Source organism: Vigna umbellata, chromosome 11 (assembly GCF_029865625.1).
Source record: "Vigna umbellata cultivar VRB3 chromosome 11, Vumbellata_1.0, whole genome shotgun sequence".
Taxonomy (NCBI): domain Eukaryota; kingdom Viridiplantae; phylum Streptophyta; class Magnoliopsida; order Fabales; family Fabaceae; genus Vigna; species Vigna umbellata.
In genome coordinates this window covers 1,004,572-1,026,582 of record NC_142175.1, presented here as the reverse complement: position 1 = coordinate 1,026,582, position 22,011 = coordinate 1,004,572, and the positions used below count along the sequence as shown (strand labels likewise).

The following is a 22,011-nucleotide window of genomic DNA, read 5'->3' as shown; positions in this document are numbered from 1 at the left end:
TCTGGAACCTATTGTCCAAAAATAAGTCTGATCCAACAGTGAACGACTTCACAATGACGAAAACACCAGTGCAAGTTTTGTGTTATGCGAGAATAATTTTTTTCTCTTCCTTTCTCTCTCACTTGGCTTTTCCCTCTTTTCAAATGAATCTAATGTGCCCTAGTAATTTGACCCACCTCCACTAAAAAAAAGTGAGACATAATGGTCCACATTATTTGGCCTATTTTCCACATAGGAAGGGATCCCAATAATCCAACACTTACAACATATATTTGCATGGAAACCCCCAAACATCATAATTTTGTTCTCCCTTAGCATCAAACCCTCTATTGAGATAACCCAACAACCCATACATAAATTTATAGGGAAAATCCAACACAAATATTACATGAAACCTATGCCCATACATACACAAACCCTTGCCCAACAATAGTAACATATGATCATAATCATAATCATATAAACATGTATCAACAAGGATTATCAATCCAAAATAACCACAAACACATATAACATACAACAATAAACAAATAGAGGTAAGCTTCCTCATACCTTGGCCAATCATAATGATTTGGGTTAAATATGTTTTTGGTCCCTTAACTTTCAGCGAAAATTGGAATTAGTCCCTCTTCAAAACTTTGGACTAATTTAGTCCCCAAACTTTAGAAATGTGTGAATTTAGTCCTTTTAACAAAATTTTGTTAAGTTTATTTGATGTTTCAAGTGCGTTTCATGATAGCATTTGAATTGTTTACACCGTTTGACACATTTTTGCTCCAATATTCACTGAGAAATACGTTTGAAACATCAAATAAAGTTAACAAAATTTGGTTAAAAGGACTAAATTCACACATTTCTAAAGTTTGGGGACTAAATTAGGCCAAAGTTTTGAAGAGGGACTAATTCCAATTTTCGCTGAAAGTTAAGGGACCAAAAACATATTTAACCCTAATGATTTTTCTACAACCCTAAAACACCATAAATCTTCCTTTACATTAAGAGTTTCCCATCGCTCTCTCTCTCTTCTTCTCTCAAAACGCCAATCTCCTTTCTTCCTTTGTTTTCTCTCTTTGATTTAGAGTTTCCAGGGTTTGTAAACATAAAACCACACCTTTCTCTATATCTTAATATTTATGAATCCACCCAATTCTATCTCTAATATTTTTTCACTTATAATAATACGTTTTATTTTAATTTATTATAATGAGTCTATCAATAATATATTATTATTATCTAGCCATAATATCTAGTTATATATAATAATATCTCAATATATCATTTAAAATATTTACAATATCTAATAATAATAATATCTCTTTTAAATATCTAAATTCACCAAAATTATATCTCTTATTTTCTTTCAACTACTTTATTTCTAAGATCCCTATTTTTCCTGGCCTTATACATATGATTAATCTAATTCCTTAACAAATGTTTCGAACAACGAAGTAAACTTATGATACTTTCACTGTGTTATTGATCATTTCATGAACTTGTAACTTCTTTTTCCTCTCAAGCTTATAAAAACTCCATTAGAGAATAAAACCTTGGTAAAAATAGATCAAATCTCTGAAAAATAAGCTAATGTTAATCATATATAGTGTTAGGTTGCACCATGACAAAAATCGAATAATAACAGGTTGTGATTGTGAAAATGACGTTGATTATAATGTTAGTGATGTTAGGAGTTATGACAATAAAGAGATGGAAGTAAAAATGATATTAACAACAATGAAACTGTTAATAATGATTACAAATAATGAAATTATATCAATGGGGATAACATGGGTCTTCTACAAGCATCTCCAAGTTGACATTTTTACCTTTCAATTAAAATATGTATATAAAAAGAAAATTAGGCAAGTACTGTTTACCAAGTTTTTAGTTGTATATTTACTACCATGCATCCCAAGTCTTTACTCTTCATGTTTCATTCTTCTTCTTCTCTCACTCTTGTCTTTGTGTGGTGGTTATTGTCATGTGTTGTGGTGGTGAGTTTTCATCACAAAAGTAAAATCTCTTCCTTTACTTCATTCACCTTCATCTTTTTCTTCATTTCATCTCATTTATGAAGTATAAGCATTTTTTTTTTCATTATGGTTTTAAATTTTATATTTCTTTCATTTGATATATTTATTTTTATTGTTTTAGATGTACCAGATTTAAGAGTCCGGATTTAGAAAACTTACCAAATTTTAAAATTTGGTTAAAAAGTTTCAAAATATGGTTTTAAAAATTATCGAATTTCAAAATCTAGTTAAGAAAAGTTACCAAACTCATATTTTAATTAAGAAAGTCACCAGATTTTAAAATTTTGTTAAGGAAGTCACCAAATTTCAAAATACAGTTAATATAGTCAACAAATTTTAAAATTCGATTAAGATAGTTATCGAATGTTGTAATATAATTAGAAAGTCATTAAATTTCGAAATCTAGTAAAAATCGTCACAATTTCAAAATTTTATTAGCACTTCTTCCACGTATCAAAACCTCGTACTAAGTTTATAATTGTTTTTCATTTTTTATACTTTTATTTTTCTCAATTTTTTTGTTTTTAATGTTTTAAAATGTATTTTACTTATTTTAGTTTAATAAGCAAAATTTTAAAATATTAAAATAAATTAAATTATATTAAAATAATTAACAAATTTTATTTAAATATTTAATAAATTAAAATTTATCCAAATAAAATAAACTTTATTTTTATGTTAATTGAAAAGAATATATAAAAGAAAATTTTACTAATTAAAATATTAATGACATTTTAGTTTTAAGAAAAATTCAAAAAACAATAACAAGCAACAACAATAATAAAAAAGACTACAAAAATATGTAAGAAAAGTAGTTTGTTAAAAAAATAAAAAGGTATTGACTATTTTATGTTGTTACATTTTAACTCAATCTCTATTTTAATGATATAATGTATTATAATAAGATGATATGCAATAAGACTAAAAATATTCATATATAATCACTACACAAATAAAGTAGAATAAGTTATTTATTCTATCATATCTTAACCAGCTAATCAATCTTTATAAGTTACTAAATATTTTAATGTAAGAGCTTATAAAGTAAAATATATTTGGAGATATTAGTTATCAAATTTTTATATATGATTTCTATTTACTCCAATGTGGTGACTTTTATATGGTGTGGGACACACCACACATGTAAACAATTTCAGGATGAGGAAATTGTGTTTTTGGCAAAAAATTATTAGAAATGGACTTTAAGCCTAACTCAACCTTCACAAAATTTTGACTTGTAGAATGAGGTTTGCACCTACTTATAAATTAAGAATTAGCCTTATTTTTAGTCGATGTGAAACTTTCAACAAAAATCTATTATAAATAAATTATTAAAAACATCTTTAATACGAGAATCTTAATCAAAATCTTAAATTTAAGACTTAGATATATATAAGAAATCTTACAAAAGTCTGTTATAAATAAATTATTAAAAACATCTTTAATACGAGAATCTTAATCAAAATCTTAAATTTAAGACTTAGATATGTATAAGAAATCTTTATTAGTGCATGCTGATATAAGATAGTAAAATGTCTAAAATTTAAGGTATGAGTTAAAAATTACAAAATTTAAATCTTATAAAATTTAATCATTAAAATAAAGATTACAAAAGAATCTACAAATTTAGTAGGGTGGAAGTACCAAAAGGAAAATAAAACTTGTGATGAGAAGTTCAATTAAGACCCTTTCTCATTTGAAATTAATACCTCAATAGTGAGAATTTTATAAAATGGAAATATAGAAGAGACCAAGAAAGGTCTGCACTAATAACCAATACTGACCAACTCACCGACAACAGCATATGTTTTTAATTCAGCCGCCACCACATTATTTTTCATGTACTTATTTTATTCTTACGATGATAACATAAATTTGGATGATTTCTTATTTGGACTATTTCTTAGCTTTCTGATTTTGTTTTGTTTTTATATCGCAGCACAAGGGCATCATAATTGGGTTTAGTATTATTTTACTTTATTGTTTTATTTTACATTAGAAGGTATGTACTAAGTAGATTACATTATACTTTGATTGTAACATACATACTAAATTGTATGGTATCGTCATAGATAGGGCTGGGCACAGTTTATTTAAAAACTATAAATTATAGTTTATCTATACTATTTTGTAATTAAATAAACTTAAACTATTTTTACTGAAACCTAATTAACTGTTTAACAGTTCAGTTTAAATATACTGAACTTATTTTATTTTTAATACAGTTAACTGTACTGTACTGTGGTGTAGGTATATTTGCGATCTAAATTTTTTCCCTATCTCGTTACATCCATTTCTCAGTATTGTTAAAGGTTCTGCTCCGGTTGAAGGCTCGCCTATGTGGAAGGTTCGCGAAGGCTAAGGCTCGTTGCTGCCGCACTCTGCCGTCGCCGAACTGTCGAAGTACCACCATCTTCTGAGAACACTCTTCTTTAGCTAGAAGCAAAGGCATATCACTCTGCAATTAAAGGTACGCATTTTTTTCCTTCCCCTTTCAAAAGGGATAAATAAAATTGGAAAGCTATGCACATAAGTATATTCATCTGGAATGAAGGGGTAACAATTGATTTTCTTTTGGATTTTGTGGGAGTTTTTATTGTTTAGGAGATTTGATTTTGTTTGCCCTAAGGGTAGATTCTCTAATCTATAGAGTTCTAGATTGACTGTTAAAGAGAGAGGTTGATGACAGATAAGTAAGAACTTTGATATGAAAATGATCTATAAGATATAAAATAAAATGATTGTCTGATAATTATTCTAATTTATTTGAATTAAACATATGAAATTATTATTATTATTCTTTTATTTTTTTGTTAGTATTATACCAATACAAATTGATGTAATTAAATCATTTTTATTAGAATTATACCAACAACATTATTAATGTCACGTATTATAATTCATAATTTTTATTTTTCTTTTTAATTTGTTAATTTAAAAAAAAATAATTGTTCACCTGTTAACAAAATTGTTAATTTTAATAAAAATATCATTATAACATTTATATAGAAAATAAATATGATCCCAATTTAGAGGATACCATTGCTCCACTTTAAATAAAATTAGGATTGAATTAAATATAAAAAAATAAGGTTTAAATCATCGGATCGTTCTCATATTTGTTGGAGAATCTTAAATGAGTCATCGTTTTTTCAACTGTTTTAATAAGGTCCATATACTTGTAAAATTGAGTCAATTAAACTTTGTCTGTTAAGTTTTCACAGATGGCGTTAAACTATGATGACGTGGTGCACACTTAAAATGTTGATGTAGCAGTGTTATATTACGTGGAATTCTTTTAGGTGAACAATTTATGAGATGACACAAAATTTAATTGGAAATGTTAGGGATTCAGAGTCTTCATCATTCTACACCGTCTTCATCTTTCCTTCACATATTGTCGTAGCGTCGTCTCTATGAGGTTGCCAACGGTGGATTCCAGCGTCATCAGCACCTGCACAGGGATAAATTTCCCTCTCAATGAAAGTCCAAACTTAGTCCACAAGGTGATGGTCCTTTCAAGGTGGTCAAGAAAATAAATGACAATGCATACATGTTAGACCTTCTTGAAAGTTATGGTGTCAATCCTACTTTTAACATCTGTGACTTAATTCCTCTCACAGGTAATGCTCAACAGGAAGAAGCAGATATGAGGACAGATCCTTTTCGAGAGGGAGGGACTGATGGAGGACCATCTAAGATACAAATACGACCTCTACAAGAGCCATGTCTAGAAAGATTCAAGAAGAAGATGAATCACTCACTAGTTTACTCCTATGGAACATCACTTATTAATCATTTCTTCTCTTTACTAAATACATTTAGATTGTTTTGTAGGACAACAATAAAAGTTGGAAACCATCCTATGCATCTTAGAAATCTTGACAAAGCAAGAGAAAGCAAGGAAGGCAAAGAGGAGTGCAATTTCAACCATTGCCACGACCAGCGTTTTTGGTGCAGCTTATGTTTTCAACACGTGATTGATTAGCTGGCTTTTGAAACTTGCACACCGAGCTTTGAAGCTTCTCCAAACACACTTCTTTTGTATTTTTAGAAGCTTGCAAGGCAGGTTTCAGAGACCTCTCTTCATCTATAAAAGGGAGGCTCTTATCCTTTGTAAATTCAACTTGAATGCCTTAGTGAAATGCTGCTGAGATTTGTCCAGCCATTCCTTGCTTCGAGTTCAACGTTTGTGCCTCTTTAGCATGTTTTCCTCTAGCATCCTTCCCCTTTGGAAGGTTGTCTGAGCTTGAGATTCAACACACACACTTTCATCCTCCACAAAACATTTCATCAAACACCTAGTGAGCATCAGAACATTCATCATTATCTTCATTTCGCTGCCTACATTTGGATCGTGAAGCTGCTCAATCTTGAAGAGTGGAGCCGCTTCCATCAGCTAAGTTTCTAGCGCTATTCCACTGTAATTTCATTATGGATTTTGAGGTTAAATGAATAAATTTGTTTTTTTTATTGATTTGAGTTATTCCCTTTCTATGTCTTTCATCTCTCAATCGCATTAGATGTAATGATTTTTGCATCAAAATGTGTTTGAATCTGCATGAATATTGATCATATAAGTTTAAGGGTTTTTAGGTTTGATTGAGAATGTATTTTGATTGAATTTAGGAACTTTCATATGATTAGACGAGTTTTTGCTATTAATTGAGAATGTACTTTGATTAATGGTAAGAATCTCAACTATAATTAATTGAGAATTTACTTTGATTAAACACAGTAAGATTTGATTGAGAATGTACTTTGGTTGAATTCATTGTGAATAATCTGGAAAGGTCTTGCATTTGATTGAGAATCTACTTTGGTTAATTGTATGATTGTCCTCAAGTTAATTAAGAATGTACTTTAATTAATTTGAAATCCGAACAATAATCAATTGAACAATGATATGTGGATAACCAATGATGAATCTATCTTGGAAAAGTAGTGGAATTAGCATATTTCATTATAATTGTTTCTAAGTTTCTCATTTGTTCTTCAAATAAACTCACGACAATCATCAACATCAAATTCATTAGGATAAATTTTCATTCTTATTTTAAGCATTGCATAGCATTCACTAACCTTTTCAGAGTCTTCATAAGAGTCAAATATTGAAAAACAATTCTGTATTCGTTGGAAAACGACTTACGCACTAGTAGAAAATATACTTTTTATAGTGTATTTTTATACCTGTTGAAATCTATCAGGCATAAAATATAGTGCGATGGCAATTTCTTAAATAAGTGGAGCTTTTCTACGCCGTTACGCTGAAAATAGATATAGAAATTGGTGTGATGGCAAAATTGTAATAAAATAGAAATACTTCTATACCTATTAAACTTATAACCGGTCTAGATTATTTTTCTATAGGGGGTTAGCTAATATAACCGGTTTAGATTACTCTACATTCTACTTCTCCTTTCCCATTTCCCAACTCACTTTTTTTATTCTACAAATGTTCTCGTAAACGTTCTCGTTCTCCTACTCCTTCACATTTTTCTTCACTGTTGTTCAATCGTGCACTGTTGTTGTTCACTCGTTCGATGGTTGACGTTCTTCTCGTGCACTGATTATCTCATTGCCATTGTTGAAGCCATTATGCTTGTTATTTTTTTGAAAAGAACTGCTCAGTTTTGCTCATTGCCATTGTTGTTTCGGTGAAGTTTAATATGAATATTATGTTTGTTGTTTTGTGAAAAGAATTACTCAATTTGGGGGCTAGGGCAAACTTGGCAGTTTTGGTATAGAAGAAGAAATTGTTGCAATGTTTGGTATAGCTTTTGAGTTTAACGTAGATTTGATTAGGGAGATGCTAAAAATGCTTCATGGACGTTAGTAATAGGGGAATGTACAGATCATAAATACATCTAACATGGGTATCTCTCAAATTAACTAAAACTCTAACAAAAAATTTATCAGATGAAGCAGGATTACTACTTGTTTATCACAATGGAAAACCTGAACTGGTAATATATTATTAAAAGGTTAAAAAAAGTATTCAGTACATAACATGATTAGAAGAAAAAGAACCATAACTTAGATTCGTTTCAACTGTATAAAAAAGGCATTACAATTAAATCCAGTTACCTGATGTTCATGAAGAGTGGACTAGGAAAGTTTTCAACCACCAAAGAGTGGTTTTGTAGAAATATCAATTATGCAGAACATAATAATTTAGGGGTTTATGATAACCTTTAAAAGTTTGAAAGATTCAGTAAGTAATATCAAGTTCATTTCTTCAGCCTGAATTTAGACTACTTGAACATTAATATCTTTTGTCTAGCAGTTAAAAACCACTTTGTAAAAATAAAGTGTTCAATTCTTGAATAGAGACCCTAAAATTACAGTAACTTTGTAATTTTTTGGCACGGACAAGAATTTCTGCAATTGGTTAACCAGAAAAGATATTTGACTGGTAGTTGGTGTTAGATTGGTGATGCAAGTATAGGTAGGAATGGTGATTGTCTAGGGTGAATCCTTATCAAGGTAGGAGATAGGAGATAGTAACAAGAGAAAGGAAAAAATAAGCCACAATCTGCCAAACTTGAACATGACTAAGAAACCAGATTATGATCCCTTTCCTTCCACTACTCACTCAAAACATTAAGCTTTTTAACTCTTAACAAAGAAACAAATGTTACCACTCATAAATGGAGGAGAAACAACAAATAATTAATATGCTATTGGATAAAAGGAGCAGCAAGAAGGGGAAGAAGGGCAAGAAGGAGAAAATTGTCTATACTTGCAAACTAGACAAAAGGTTCTCCATGAAGTAAGCCAAGAATCCACACATACATCCTAAAACTCTGCCAATAAATAATCAGGAGAAAAAATTAATATAATATGTGTAACAATCAAAACTTATCATGCACATTATGCAAATATGTAAGTAATAGCTTTAGTAAGCTCATACTAACAGGAGTCAAGAACATGGTCTAAAAACCAAAATACAAAGAACAGAAGTAGGTGATGTAATTAACTTCTTTTCTTTAAAGGTGTGCTTTAGGATGACAATCAGTTTTACTCTGCTGCACATATACAGATTTAGAATTCATAGAGCCACACATAAGGTCTAGATAATTGGAGTTGAAAATAGTGTGGTGTTTAAAAGTTCAGGACGAAGAAATAAAGACTGCAAAATGAATTGGATATAAAATGAATAGGATATATATTCCCATTGAAATCCTTATACTGTTCTTAAAATATACTATTCTTAAAATATGCCTTTTCACTCCTGGTTATCCTTCTTATATTATTTCCTTTAATTTAATCCCTTGTGATGGATCTGATGTATGGTAGTCAAATGATGTGGATTGCGGGAAATGTTTGTTTGATTTAATTATGTTTCACTAGCCAGTTTTCACTTTAGAGAAATATTAAACTGAAAAAGTTAGATTTCATTGTGTTCTGCAATGTGCGAGAGTGGAAGATTGGTGAAAAGAATTAACCGATGGAGATAAACTAATTGGTGAAAAGTAGCTCACCAAGACAAAGAGGAACATAAATTAGAGATGTGATGATAAGAAATCCCCCAAACAGTAAACAAGTTAGTAAAAAAGAGAAAAATCTGTTGTGTAAGTTACAAAGAATTAAAATCCAAAATCTTTCGACTCACAACAAAGCCTTCTTAAATTCAAAAGTAATATCACCAAACAATTCAATCAGACTGAAGGAGAGTATATGATTCTGTTATGAATCTGATGATTTCACAACAAAGCCTGCAATCACTAACTCTTAGCAGATCTATCTATCTATATATCATACAAAACCTTTACAATGTTACTTTAAATAGGACATAAAAATGGTCTTAAAATAGTTTACTATACTCTCAATCAAAACTCTATTACTAAACTCAATCAAGTACAATAGAATTACTAAACTCTATTATTCTTTTGTAATATTTGTTTTCCAAAGGCAGGAGTGGGTTTAAACTTCAATCTTTTACTTGCAGCAAATCAATAAACAGAAGACTAGCAATGCAAATACCACTTCAAATTGCTAGATTCATTAAGAAATGTATAAACAATAGAGATATATTTAATCACCTCAAAATGGAAACATTTTTAAGATAGTTACATGTTTATTTTTAAGGTAGTTACATGTTTTCTAACTATATCACCTTCAAATCGCTATATATATCATGTTCAAAGTATTTATTACGTATATACATATACATATACAATTTTCTATGCTTTTAATTTGGGTGCATTAAGTGCTAATTATTAATTTCCATTATGTCTTCGGAAAGTAATAGGAAGAAAGAATGTAAGAAATTAATTGGCATGACAGAGGGTACGGCATAATAGCCAAGTTGAAACTTATATATAGTTGATGATGATTGTGGTGGCTATGTTTTATTAGTTGTTAAAGATGTTATTTTTTTTATATAACCATCTAATTTAAACTGATATATTAATAAACTAAAATAAAATAACAAATATACCTTGATAATAAAAGAATAGTCATAAACATTCCCATCAATTAAAAGAAGATTAAAATTGAACAAAACTGATATAAAATTAAAATTAAATAAAATTGATATAAAATTAAAATTAAAATCTTGATATAAAATTAAAATTAAAATTAAAATTAAAATATCTTGATATAAAATTAAAATTAAATATCAAATATAAAATTAAAACTGATATAAAAGAATAGTCATACGTCAAAAGATTAAAAATATCTTGATTAAGACCTAAGCCAATAGTTAAACATTCCCATCAATTGGTTATCTTAATTTTATCAACATATTCTTACACTATGTACTTTGTTTACAAAGGATTAAGACACTAGCTGACAATCTAGTTGTAACAAATGTGACTCTCCTTTTAGATGTAGTTGATTTCTTTTTCATAAATTTCTAATGAAATTTTACTATTTTATTAGATTACCTGTTCATTATTATGACGTGGTGATAAAGGAAATTGGTAAAAGTTAATTAGCTTGAACTCTTCTGTGATGGGAAGAGAAAATAACACAAGAATAGTAATACCACCAGCCATCATACCACCTGGAAAGTTTTAAAGAAAAAATCATTTGGGATAACTCATCCCAATAAAAAAATCTCATTTCTCTTGCTCTTGTTGTAAAAGTCATATTTATACTTTTTACTATTATAAAGGTGATTGCTTTCACAGATAACAATGAATCGGAGTTGGATAAATTTGATACGTACAACAAATGGATATGAGAGTGGAGTAGAACAATTTCTTGAATTTGCAAAGATGAATGTTCCAGACAATAACGGAAGATTCTATTGCCCGTGTGTTAATTGTTTGAATGAGCGAAAACTACCAACTGAAGTTATTCGAGAGCATGTTCTATGTGATGGATTCCTAAAGAGCTACACAAAGTGGACATGGCATGGTGAATTAATAGACATGCCAAGTGTAAGTGACTCTCAAGTAGAAGTAAAAGAAGTTGATTTAGAGATGGGTGATCGGTTAGAGGGCATGATATGTGATGTCGGACATGATTCCTTCCAACGTGCTCATATGTATGACAGCTTGTGCAGTGACGCAGAAAAACCTTTATATCCAGAATGCACTAAGTATACTCGATTGTCAGCTGTGTTAAAATTGTTCAATGTGAAGGCAAGAAATGGGTGGACTGATAAAAGCTTCACAGAGTTGCTTGAGTTGTTGAGTGACATGCTTCCTGAAGGTAACACATTGCCAACACGCAATTATGATGCGAAGAAGATATTGTGTCCCATGGGTATGGAGTATAAAAAAATTCATGCATGCCCAAATGATTGTATTTTGTACAAGAGCGAGTTTGCCAAGTTACATCAATGTCCACAATGTGGGGTATCACGATACAAACAAAAAGAGGGTGAGTTTGAATGTGATAGTAAGGGTCCTCCTGCAAAAGTCTTATGGTATCTTCCTCTTGTTCCACGATTGAAACGCTTGTTCAGTAACTCAAATGATGCAAAACTCATGAGATGGCATGCAGATGGACGTATAAAAGATGGAAATTTGAGGCATCCAACAGATGCAATGCAGTGGAAGAATTTTGATTCCATGTTCCCTAATTTCTGTAAAGATTCAAGAAACATTAGGTTTGGACTCGCTACAGATGGAATGATTCCATATGGAAACTTGAGCAGTAAACATAGCTCGTGGCCTGTGATGTTAGTGATTTACAATTTACCTCCATGGTTGTGTATGAAACACAAATATGTGATGTTATCCTTGATGATCTCGGGTCCAAGACAACCAGGAAACGACATTGATGTTTATTTAGCTCCATTAGTTGAAGATTTAAAGATGTTGTGGGAAGAAGGTGTTGATATGTTTGATGGGTACACTGGTGATTCATTCAAGTTGCATGCCATGGTATTTTGTACTATCAACGACTTTCTAGCTTATGGTAATTTAAGTGGCTATAGCACTAAGGGTCATAAAGCATGCCCTATATGTGAAGAAGGCACATGTTATCGTCAATTACAGCATGGAAGGAAAACAGTATACCTTGGACATCGAAGGTTTCTTAGTACAAACCATCCATATCGTAAATTAAAGAAAGCATTTGATGGGTGTCAAGAAAATGAATTAGCTCCAATGGCTTTAAGTGGATCACAAGTATATGAGCGTGTGAAGGACATTGGGGTTGTTCTTGGAAAGACACACAAAAAAGGCACTTCAAGCAACATATGGAAGTGATGACTCAATATTTTATTCACTTCACTTAGCTTATTGTGCTAGAATTCATCAGGGAATTGTGCTTAAATGTCCAGTATTTTCTCATTTTTCTTAATTGTATTTAATTTGAACAGAAATTCTAATTTTAATTAATTTGAATTATCTGAGCTTATTATTTTGCAGAGAAAATTTTAGAAATACAATTTGGGATATTTGGAAGGCTGCCACATAATTAAAGACTCTCCATTAAAGAAGTGTGTACAAGAAGGGGGACATTATGGTAATTTTAATCTTTAAGCTCATGCGAGAGGGGTGCTTCATTGGAAAAAGGGTGACATTCAATAAATTGAAGTACAAAAGAGTTGATTTGGACGATGATTGAAAATGCACATCTTATTTTTAATGAATGGTTGAGTTCTGTGCTTTATTTATTAGAAAGAAATGTCATGACCTGGTCCATCAGCTATGGCATCTTCACGGTTTAGCAGGGATGAGGCCTTCATTTGGTGGTCCAGCAGCAGCAGGTAGCGTCCAAAGGAGGGGGGTGCAGGAAGGAAAAAGAAAGAAGCAGCGGATGAAGAGCACACGGCCCAATGCAGGAGGAAGAAGAATTCACTTTTCATGTTGGAAAAAGGGGGCGTTCCAGCAGCATCCATCATCCCAACAGCCGCATGCACAAGGGCCTGGCACACTGCATTGAAGCAGCAAGCAGCATCCAGCAATGCAAGGGGTGTCCAAAGAAGAAGCTGGTCCAGCAGCTTTGAATTGGTACAGCAGCTCACGGGCCAGCAAGCTTGGAGAGCATCACGCGTTGAGGGCTTCACACACCACACAACCCTTGTGGCTGACGCGTCCAGCAGCTTGGAGGAGGGTTTTAAAAACCCGTGACGCTGAATGAAGGGGGGGCTGGAGAGGGGACACACGGCCAAGAGGCAGTCAGCCACCACCCTCACGGAACTTGAACTTGGAACGTTTGTTTGAAGAGCACATGGTCTTGTTTTTTTGTTTTTTTGTCTTCATGTTTGAACCAGATTTTTATTTTCATATTTTATAAATTAGAGTATTATTTTGCTGTGAAGAAGTGTGTATGCTGGCAGCTTTTATCACTTTCATTTGGTGATTAAATGCTTTGGAGATTTCTTTTCTTTGAAAAATGAAGAAGTGATTAGGTGAAGGTTGGTGGGAAGCCACGTCCAGGAGGTGCTCACGGTGATTGATTACTTCCTTTCTTGGAGAAAAGTGGTGCACGGTTATCTTTATTTTGGAAGAAGAAAATTAACTCTTTTGCATTGGAGAAGAAAGATGTGTGCACGGTAATGGGAGAATGAGAATAGCACGGTGATTCAAGTGGTGAGCACGGTGTCAGCAGTTGTACGTCCACGAGGGGTAGCTCCATAATTTTATTCTTTCTTTAATAACTTATATGATGCACCGAATCCACTTGGTTGATTATTGATATTGGAATACTGCACACATTGTTTTTAAAAGTATGGTTTAAATGATGGAGATTCATTTTCTTTTCAATTGGAATGTGCACATGTTTCGTCCAGAAGAAGATAAATCTAATAGGTTTTATTTTTATTGTATTTACACTTGAACTGAAACTAATTTATTTTATATGTGATGGATTTTCATTTTAGCTTTTCACTTTTTAGCTTAATTGTTGCATTTAAATTTATTCACGCCATTTTCCATTTGTTTATTTATCTGTGCATTTCAATTGGCTTAAGCACTTTATGAATTTTCCGTAAAATTTTATTTCAACCTGAAATGAGCATTAATCTTTTTAATTTAAGTGTTGCAACTTAATAGCTTTGATTGTGTTTGAATATTTATATTTTGCATTGTTGAGTTTACTTTTTCCGTTCATTATGTTGTTTATTCTATTCGGCTTCTTTATCTTCATGCATTTCAAATTTCCTCACTTGTTTTAGAGACCGTCTCAATGTAGAACCGTTCGGTCATTTGTAGGACTGTTCGGTCTTCAAGCTTTGTCCATTTATTTCAATGTTTTCAATTATGTTTGGTGGTATTTAATTTCTAGTTTTAATTCAGTTCGTTTTGAATCACAAAAACACTTTCAAACCCCCCCCCCCCTACGTGTTTGACCTAAGTCTTGAACCACATTTGGTCCTTGAGAGACGACCTAGGAGTCACTTCCTAGCACTATACTGCATTAATTTTGCAATCAACTTTTGTGTGAGGTGCGACCCTCTTAACAGGAAGAAAAGGTCAATTTTCTTTGATCTCCCATATTGGAGGGTGCTTGATGTCAGACATTGTTTAGATGTTATGCATGTAGAGAAAAATGTTTGTGATAGTATTATCAGAACGCTCCTCAATATTCAAGGGAAAACAAAAGATGGACTCAATGCTCGCTTGGACCTGGTTGAAATAGGTATAAGAGAACAATTAGCTCCAATATCACATGGTAAGCGGACATACTTGCCTCCAGCATGTCACACATTGTGTAAACAAGAAAAAAGAAGTTTTTGTGAATTTTTACAAGGTGTGAAAGTTCCACTGAGTTACTCTTCTAATTTTAAACGAGTTGTATCCATGAAAGATCATAAATTACTTGGGTTAAAATCTCATGATTATCATGTATTGATGCAACAACTACTACCAGTGGCTATTCGGGGCATATTGCCTAAGAATGTTAGATACACATTAACAAGATTGTACTTCTTTTTCAATGCAATATGTAGTAAAGTTATTGACATTGAGAAGTTGGATCAACTAGAAAATGAGGTTGTGGTCATATTGTGTCAGTTGGAGATGTACTTTCCTCCATCATTCTTTGATATTATGGTGCACTTAATTATTCATCTAGTAAGAGAAGTTAGAATTTGTGGTCCAGTATTCTTACGATGGATGTACCCTATTGAGCGATACATGAAGATATTAAAAGGTTATGTAAAGAACCAATATCATCCTGAAGCATCAATCGTTGAAAGATATATTGCTGAGGAAGCTATCGAGTTCTATACAGACTACTTATCAGATGTTGAAGCTATAGGGGTACCTAGGTCTCGTTACCATGGAAGAGGTGTCGGTAAGGGTACTAGAAGTGCAAAAGTTGTCCCCCTGAATAGAGCTGAAATTCTACGAGCACATATGTATATATTGAATAAAAATGAAGAAGTCATCCCTTACTTAAGTGCTCATAAAGATATAGTTAAGAGAAATAATCCACGAATGCCTCAAAAGTGGGTCATTAATGAACACAACAGAACCTTTTTAAAGTGGTTCAAACAACAAGTTCAAGCTAACCGTACAACTTCTGATACATTAAATTGGCTATCAAGTGAGCCAAACTTTGATGTCATATGTTGGTGTGGGTATGATATAAATAACTACACATTTCATACACAAAAAGAAGATGAAAAAAGCACCACTCAAAATAGTGGAGTAATGGTTGTGGCCGAGTCAATGCATTTCTCGAGTTCAAAGGACAAAAGTCCTGTGATGGCATCCATGTGCTACTTTGGTGTAATTAAAGATATTTGGGTGATAGATTACACAAGTTTCAGAGTATCTGTTTTTAAATGTAAGTGGGTTGATGGTAATACTGGCGTAAGGACCGATGATCTAGGTTTTACATTGGTTGACCTAGAAAAGAAAGGTTATACTGAAGAGGCATTTATCATGGCATCTCAAGCAAAACAAGTGTTTTATGTCACTGATCCCGAAGACAATAGATGGTCAGTGGTGCTCCAAGGTAGACCAATGCATTATACTGATGACAATAATGAAGTCGTTCTTGATATTAGTGAAACTCCATCTTTCTCATCAAATATGCCAACCTTGAATGTCGATAATGAAGTAGACGACGTCCATGCCATACGTGACGATCATCACGAAGGGTTGTGGGAGAACATTGCAACTTGACAATGTATAAACTGAAATTTTAGATGTATTATATATTTTGCTTTGTTATTATATCTATTAATTATTATTAACACTTAATGATTTATGTAGGGAAATGTCTAGTGACGCACCATCTGGTGACCTCCCACCTTCACAAGGTGCGAATGACATTCATACGCCTACCCGAAAAAAAGGTAGGTCTAGGACAAGGTTGAGAGAGTTGGTAGCCACCCACAACGCTGATCATAAGCTTCCCATTCGTTTTGATATGCAGACATGTAAACCCTTGGGAGAAAATAGCACGAAATTCATTAGTTATGTGGCCTTGCTCAGTGGATAACTTAGGTAAAATGTATACATTGAGGTCAACCATACACCATGAAACTATTATAGCTGATATGATGAGAGTGGTGGTTGTAGACGTACGAAATGCTACAGCTCGAGTCCTTGTGCTCACTGAGGATGTTCAGACAGTGGGACAGGCCCTTGGAAATTTTATCCTTTGGCCCCTTAGATTATCAAGAGCAATTGTAAAGAAGGTAATTGTTTTAATTATGCACTTTGTTGTTTTTATTAGTAATATTAATATTTTGTAAGTTTTTAAATATGTATACCAGGTTGAAGCACAAGGACAGGAAGATATGAATGAATCACTGCAACAACAGTTGCAGCCGCCACAACACATAATTCTAGAACAACTTGGTGTCTTGGCTGTGAAGATCTCCCTTTCTCCTATAGAGTTACAAATGCCTCCTGAAGTCATAAACAGGACATCTTCACTCTCTTTCTTCATATGTCAAAGGGATATTTTTGAAATTCTCTCTGGCACTGATATGTTATGTATATTAGTACTACAACTTTGGTTGTTGTAAGTAAATTTCTACATTTATGAAGTTTAAATATATTCAATATTTTATTCTAACATTATTCATTTTCAATGTTTAAGGTATTTACATCGGTTGACCATTGAAAAGAAGAATGATCACATTTATGGTTTTGTTGACCCTGTTGCCATTCAAGGAGTTGGGAATAAAAGTGAAGAGGTCCAAAACTACCTCTTAGAGGCTTTTGTAAACGAAAAAAAGCAAGTGTACTTAGCACCTTATTTGCAACAGTAAGTATATAATTTTTATTAATAAAATTTATTTATGTAAATGTTATTTAACACTATTATTGTTTGAATCTACAAGGGTCACTGGAAATTGTTACTAATTCTTCCTCAACAGTTTCTTGTAGTTCTCTTATGTTCATTGCACAAAAAATCTCACACTTTGGCAATTAAAAATACACTAATATTGTAAGTTTTTAATAATTTATTTGTAGTGTAGACATATCTGATTTTACTAAGTTCCTTAGGACTCATTTCAATGTACATTTAACTTTATAAAGTGGTTGAGGCATATTCAAGGTTGCAGTGAACACATATCATCTCTAGAAAGAAGTTGCAGTTCATTGCACCAACTGTAAGTAGTTAATCTTTCAAACTATAAATACAATTATAAATTTTATGATACTTTATAAATTTAACTTGTAGTGCTCACGTCAACCGGGAAGCTTTGAGTGCGGATATTATGTCATGAGGCACATGCAGAAAATTATATCCGCAAATGTCGTGGACTCATGGAAATTGGTAACGTAAACATTTTATAACTAAGATCTTAAGCCATTAATATTATAACTTTACTCAAACTATTCATTCTGTAGATATTTGATGACACGTCTCCAATGGAACAACATGTCATAAAGGATGTTCGGGAGCAATGGACTGCATTTCTTTTAACCATTTTTAAATGATTGGATGTTTCAATATTACATTTTGAGTTTAGGAACTATTTTATGTGTAATATGTTAAGTAACTATGTTAGGTAAATATAGTTAGGAACTTTGTTAGGTAGATATTACATTTTGATGTGTTGATGAAAACAATATTGATTATTTTACTTGTTATTGATGATTTAAACTGTATTTTGGGATTGAATCTTATGTAGGTCTGAATATGGATAGTAATACATACAAATAAAATATTTTAAAAAAAAGCGTCACTTTTTACACCTATTATAGCACCAGTAGGTATAAAAAGAAAATTTACTCTCTAGCAACAAGGATGACTTTTTATACCTGCTCTCATAGTATTAGGTGTAAATATAAGACTTTTATACCTATTATGAATAACACAGGTATAAAAAGTAAAACTTTCTACACCGATTCAAAAATAGGTATAAAAGATCGTAAACTTTCTATACCCCCTTGTTTCTATACCTACTAAAAAATAGGTATAAAAAACCTTTTTTAAGAGGTATAAAAAACCATTTTTGTACTAGTGACGGTTACTTTAACCCTATCTAATTTCTTGACTACTAACTTGACAATACTGAAGTTGTCTTGTAAAGTAGTATTAATTTGATAGCTTCAACGACAACATATCAAATTTAGCGTTGTTGTCGAGGAATACGGTTAGTATTTTGAATATTTTGATTCTTATTTTTTTTATTTGATTTTTTCTCCTAATACATATAGATTTAATTTAGTTTGAGTTCTTTTGTAGTCTTTAATTATTTTTATTGTTAGCAAAATATTTGTTCGTATTTTAATTAAGAATTTCTCTTGAGAAATATTTGAGGTTAGTTTGAATATACTCTGGTTAGGAAAGACTTGGTATTTAAGTTGCCCATCCGTAGAGAGATCCAAGACTTGGGAAAATATAGAAAGACTATTTCTTGAGAAGTATTTTCCTGCATCTAGATTATTTGCCATCCGTAGAGAGATTCAAGATATAAGACAAAGAGATAGAGAAACTCTTAGTGAGTATTGAGAGAGATTCAAGAAAGTTTGTGTTTCCTGCCCTCAACTTCAAATAGAAGATTTCATTCTAAGCTTTTATGAAGGCTTAAGTCCAACAGATAGGTCATGGGTAGATGCTACAAGCAGAGGATCCTTCTTAGACAGATCACCAGAAGATGCTATATATTTAATAGAATGGAAGGCAGTCAACAACCAACAATATGAAACAAAAGCAAATTCAGTGACCTTGTTCAAGGGAGTACATGAAATGGAAAGCGGTGTAGTAGATGAAATTGTGAGCTTGATTAAAACTTCAATTCCACAAGTTATTAAGGTGTGTGGAATTTATACTGATGAATGTCTTAGCTTAACAGAAACTACTATGGAGAAACCATCTCAAACTCTTGTTGCCAACATGTTTGGAAGCTATAAACCATATCAGCAACAAAAGTAACCTTATGTTCCACCCCAGTTAAGGCAACAATCTCAACCAGATATTACAAATCAGATTTAACTATAAACATTAGAATGCAAACATAATAAAGTTGTCTTGTTTTTGCAGCACTTCAACAATCCATCACCAATAATAGAGGTCATAATGAAGAAGATACAACATGAGTGGACAACATATCTTTTGGAGTGATGAAGTTAGGATATACATTAGTTTAGTTTTAATACTTTGAGTTTTGATAGCTTTAGATTTTACTTATGATAGCTTTAGTTTATAATTTTGATTAGTTCATACAAAATTTAAAATGACTTCTGAATATATAAAATGTCAAAAGTATACTAGTTTTATGCTTTTTTAAGTTTAGAAAACTATAAAAATAAATTATTTATTAAAAAAAAACCTAGGAAGGACATCATTTAATGCATTTTCCGACACCAATTAACCTAAAAAAAATGATAAATTCATTCATTAATTTGGTTACATTTCACAATTCTTGAAACTTTCACTTAGTAGTTATGCTCAACATTGAAAGACATCAAATTTTTTTCTTTTCATATGTCAATTAAAGTTTTTTTTTTTCCTTCTGACATCAAATTTGAGATCTTCCACTATGATGTCAAAATTTGAATAAACATCCCTGATCGAAAATAACGATGTCTTATGTATTAATACTTATTTTATATTAAAAAGCATCCTAATAATACTTGATGGAAAATTTAAATTAAAGATGATTGGAAAAATACTGATTATTAATCTATTTTAAATATTTAAAGCTCTTTTCACACTGCTCTCACCAAGCAAATGGTTAATATTTCATGACTAAGTCAGTTAAAGAAGCCATTATATTTAAAAAGAAATTAACAAATTTCTTATATACGTACTTATTAATGTCTTAATTTTAATAACATTATTAGAATGTTTCTATCGTAAAATGACTTGTACTTTATACGGATACGGTACTATCCCTCATATGGAAATGACATATCACAATAATTTAACTTGAGTCCAATTTAAAATCAATTTTACAGTTTAAACTGATCCATCAATATTCTATTGAACTAAAGAATAATACAGATAAAAACACACTTTATCCTATAAGAAATTAATATATAATTAATGAAACATTTTTAAATAAAAAAGTGAAGCATCCCACGTTGTTTTGCATGTCATGCATTCTATTCATCAAAATAAACATTCACCACATAATAAACTTCGTAAATTTCGTTCCACGATAAAATTGACCACAAGAAAAAAGAAAAGTAGAGTAGAAAAATATGATATTTTAAAAGTGCAAGTTTCCATAGGAAAGGACAGAAGATATATTATTATAATTGATTGTTAATGATTTTAAAATTATGACATCCTTTGCATGACGTGATTTCACCTACTTGCCATGAATGCTCAACCACCAAAAAACAGTCACACTCAACCTTGCATAATCCAAGCCATACACAGCTCATACACTCATCACACCCGAACAACTTTGTGTTTCAATTTAATATAAATTACTTCAATAATAACATAAAGTTTATTAAATATTTTTTATAATTTATTTTTTTACCATGTTATTTATTCATATCATTATCATAGCAAAAAGATAAAATCATTATTACTCATATTACTTACTTATTTGGTTTAAGAAGTTTAACATTGTAGTTTCTCAAAAAGCAGACTAATAAAGTTTAAGCAATTTCTCTGCCTGGGTTTATGGAAATAATAAGATAGGAAAAGAAAGAAATTCAATAGAAGATAGATAAAACGAAGAAAGAAAAGTGAGACTAATAAATAATTTTGTTTTATCTTTTTCATTTTCTTTAAAAATTATTTTAAAAAATCCTGTAGATTTATTGTCGTCTAAGTGTTAACGTTGTAATTTGTTTAAGTGTTTTAAACAATTTTAAACAAAAATGTAATTAATAGAAAAACACGAGCTAATCATTTGGAAGGAGACGAAAAGATAGAAAAAACTGTCATACTAATTAAATTTATAATATATTATGATCAAGTCAAATATATCTTTGCATGATACACCACTAAAAAAGAAAAACAAATGCATTTATTTAAGAAATTATTATTTAATATTTGAAAAATAATTCTTACAACTTACTTTTGTAAAACATTTTTATATAATTAAATTTTTATTATATTTTTTATGATTTATAAGGACTGTGATTATATTTATGCTTCTTTCCAAGTGTTTGATTAAAACATAGTACAATAAATACAATAATTT

The 22,011-nt window shown here is 31.2% G+C and overlaps 1 protein-coding gene and 1 pseudogene across 2 annotated transcripts; both read left to right on the top strand.

Moving 5' to 3' along the window:
- The first annotated feature begins 11,173 nt into the window (after positions 1-11,173).
- Positions 11,174-16,829, top strand: LOC148190711 (uncharacterized). 2 transcript variants are annotated; one of them, XM_088102426.1, is made up of 3 exons: positions 11,174-11,580; positions 11,884-12,693; positions 14,899-16,829. In XM_088102426.1, the coding sequence occupies exons 1-3, from the start codon at positions 11,174-11,176 to the stop codon at positions 16,565-16,567; spliced, it is 2,886 nt and encodes a 961-aa protein (XP_087958552.1). In that variant the 3' UTR covers positions 16,568-16,829. The 2 variants fall into 2 exon arrangements, with proteins under 2 accessions (XP_087958552.1, XP_087958551.1); XM_088102425.1 differs by having other exon boundaries at positions 11,174-12,693.
- LOC148190710 (uncharacterized) lies at positions 16,662-18,474 on the top strand (annotated as a pseudogene).
- Positions 18,475-22,011: the final 3,537 nt, after the last annotated feature.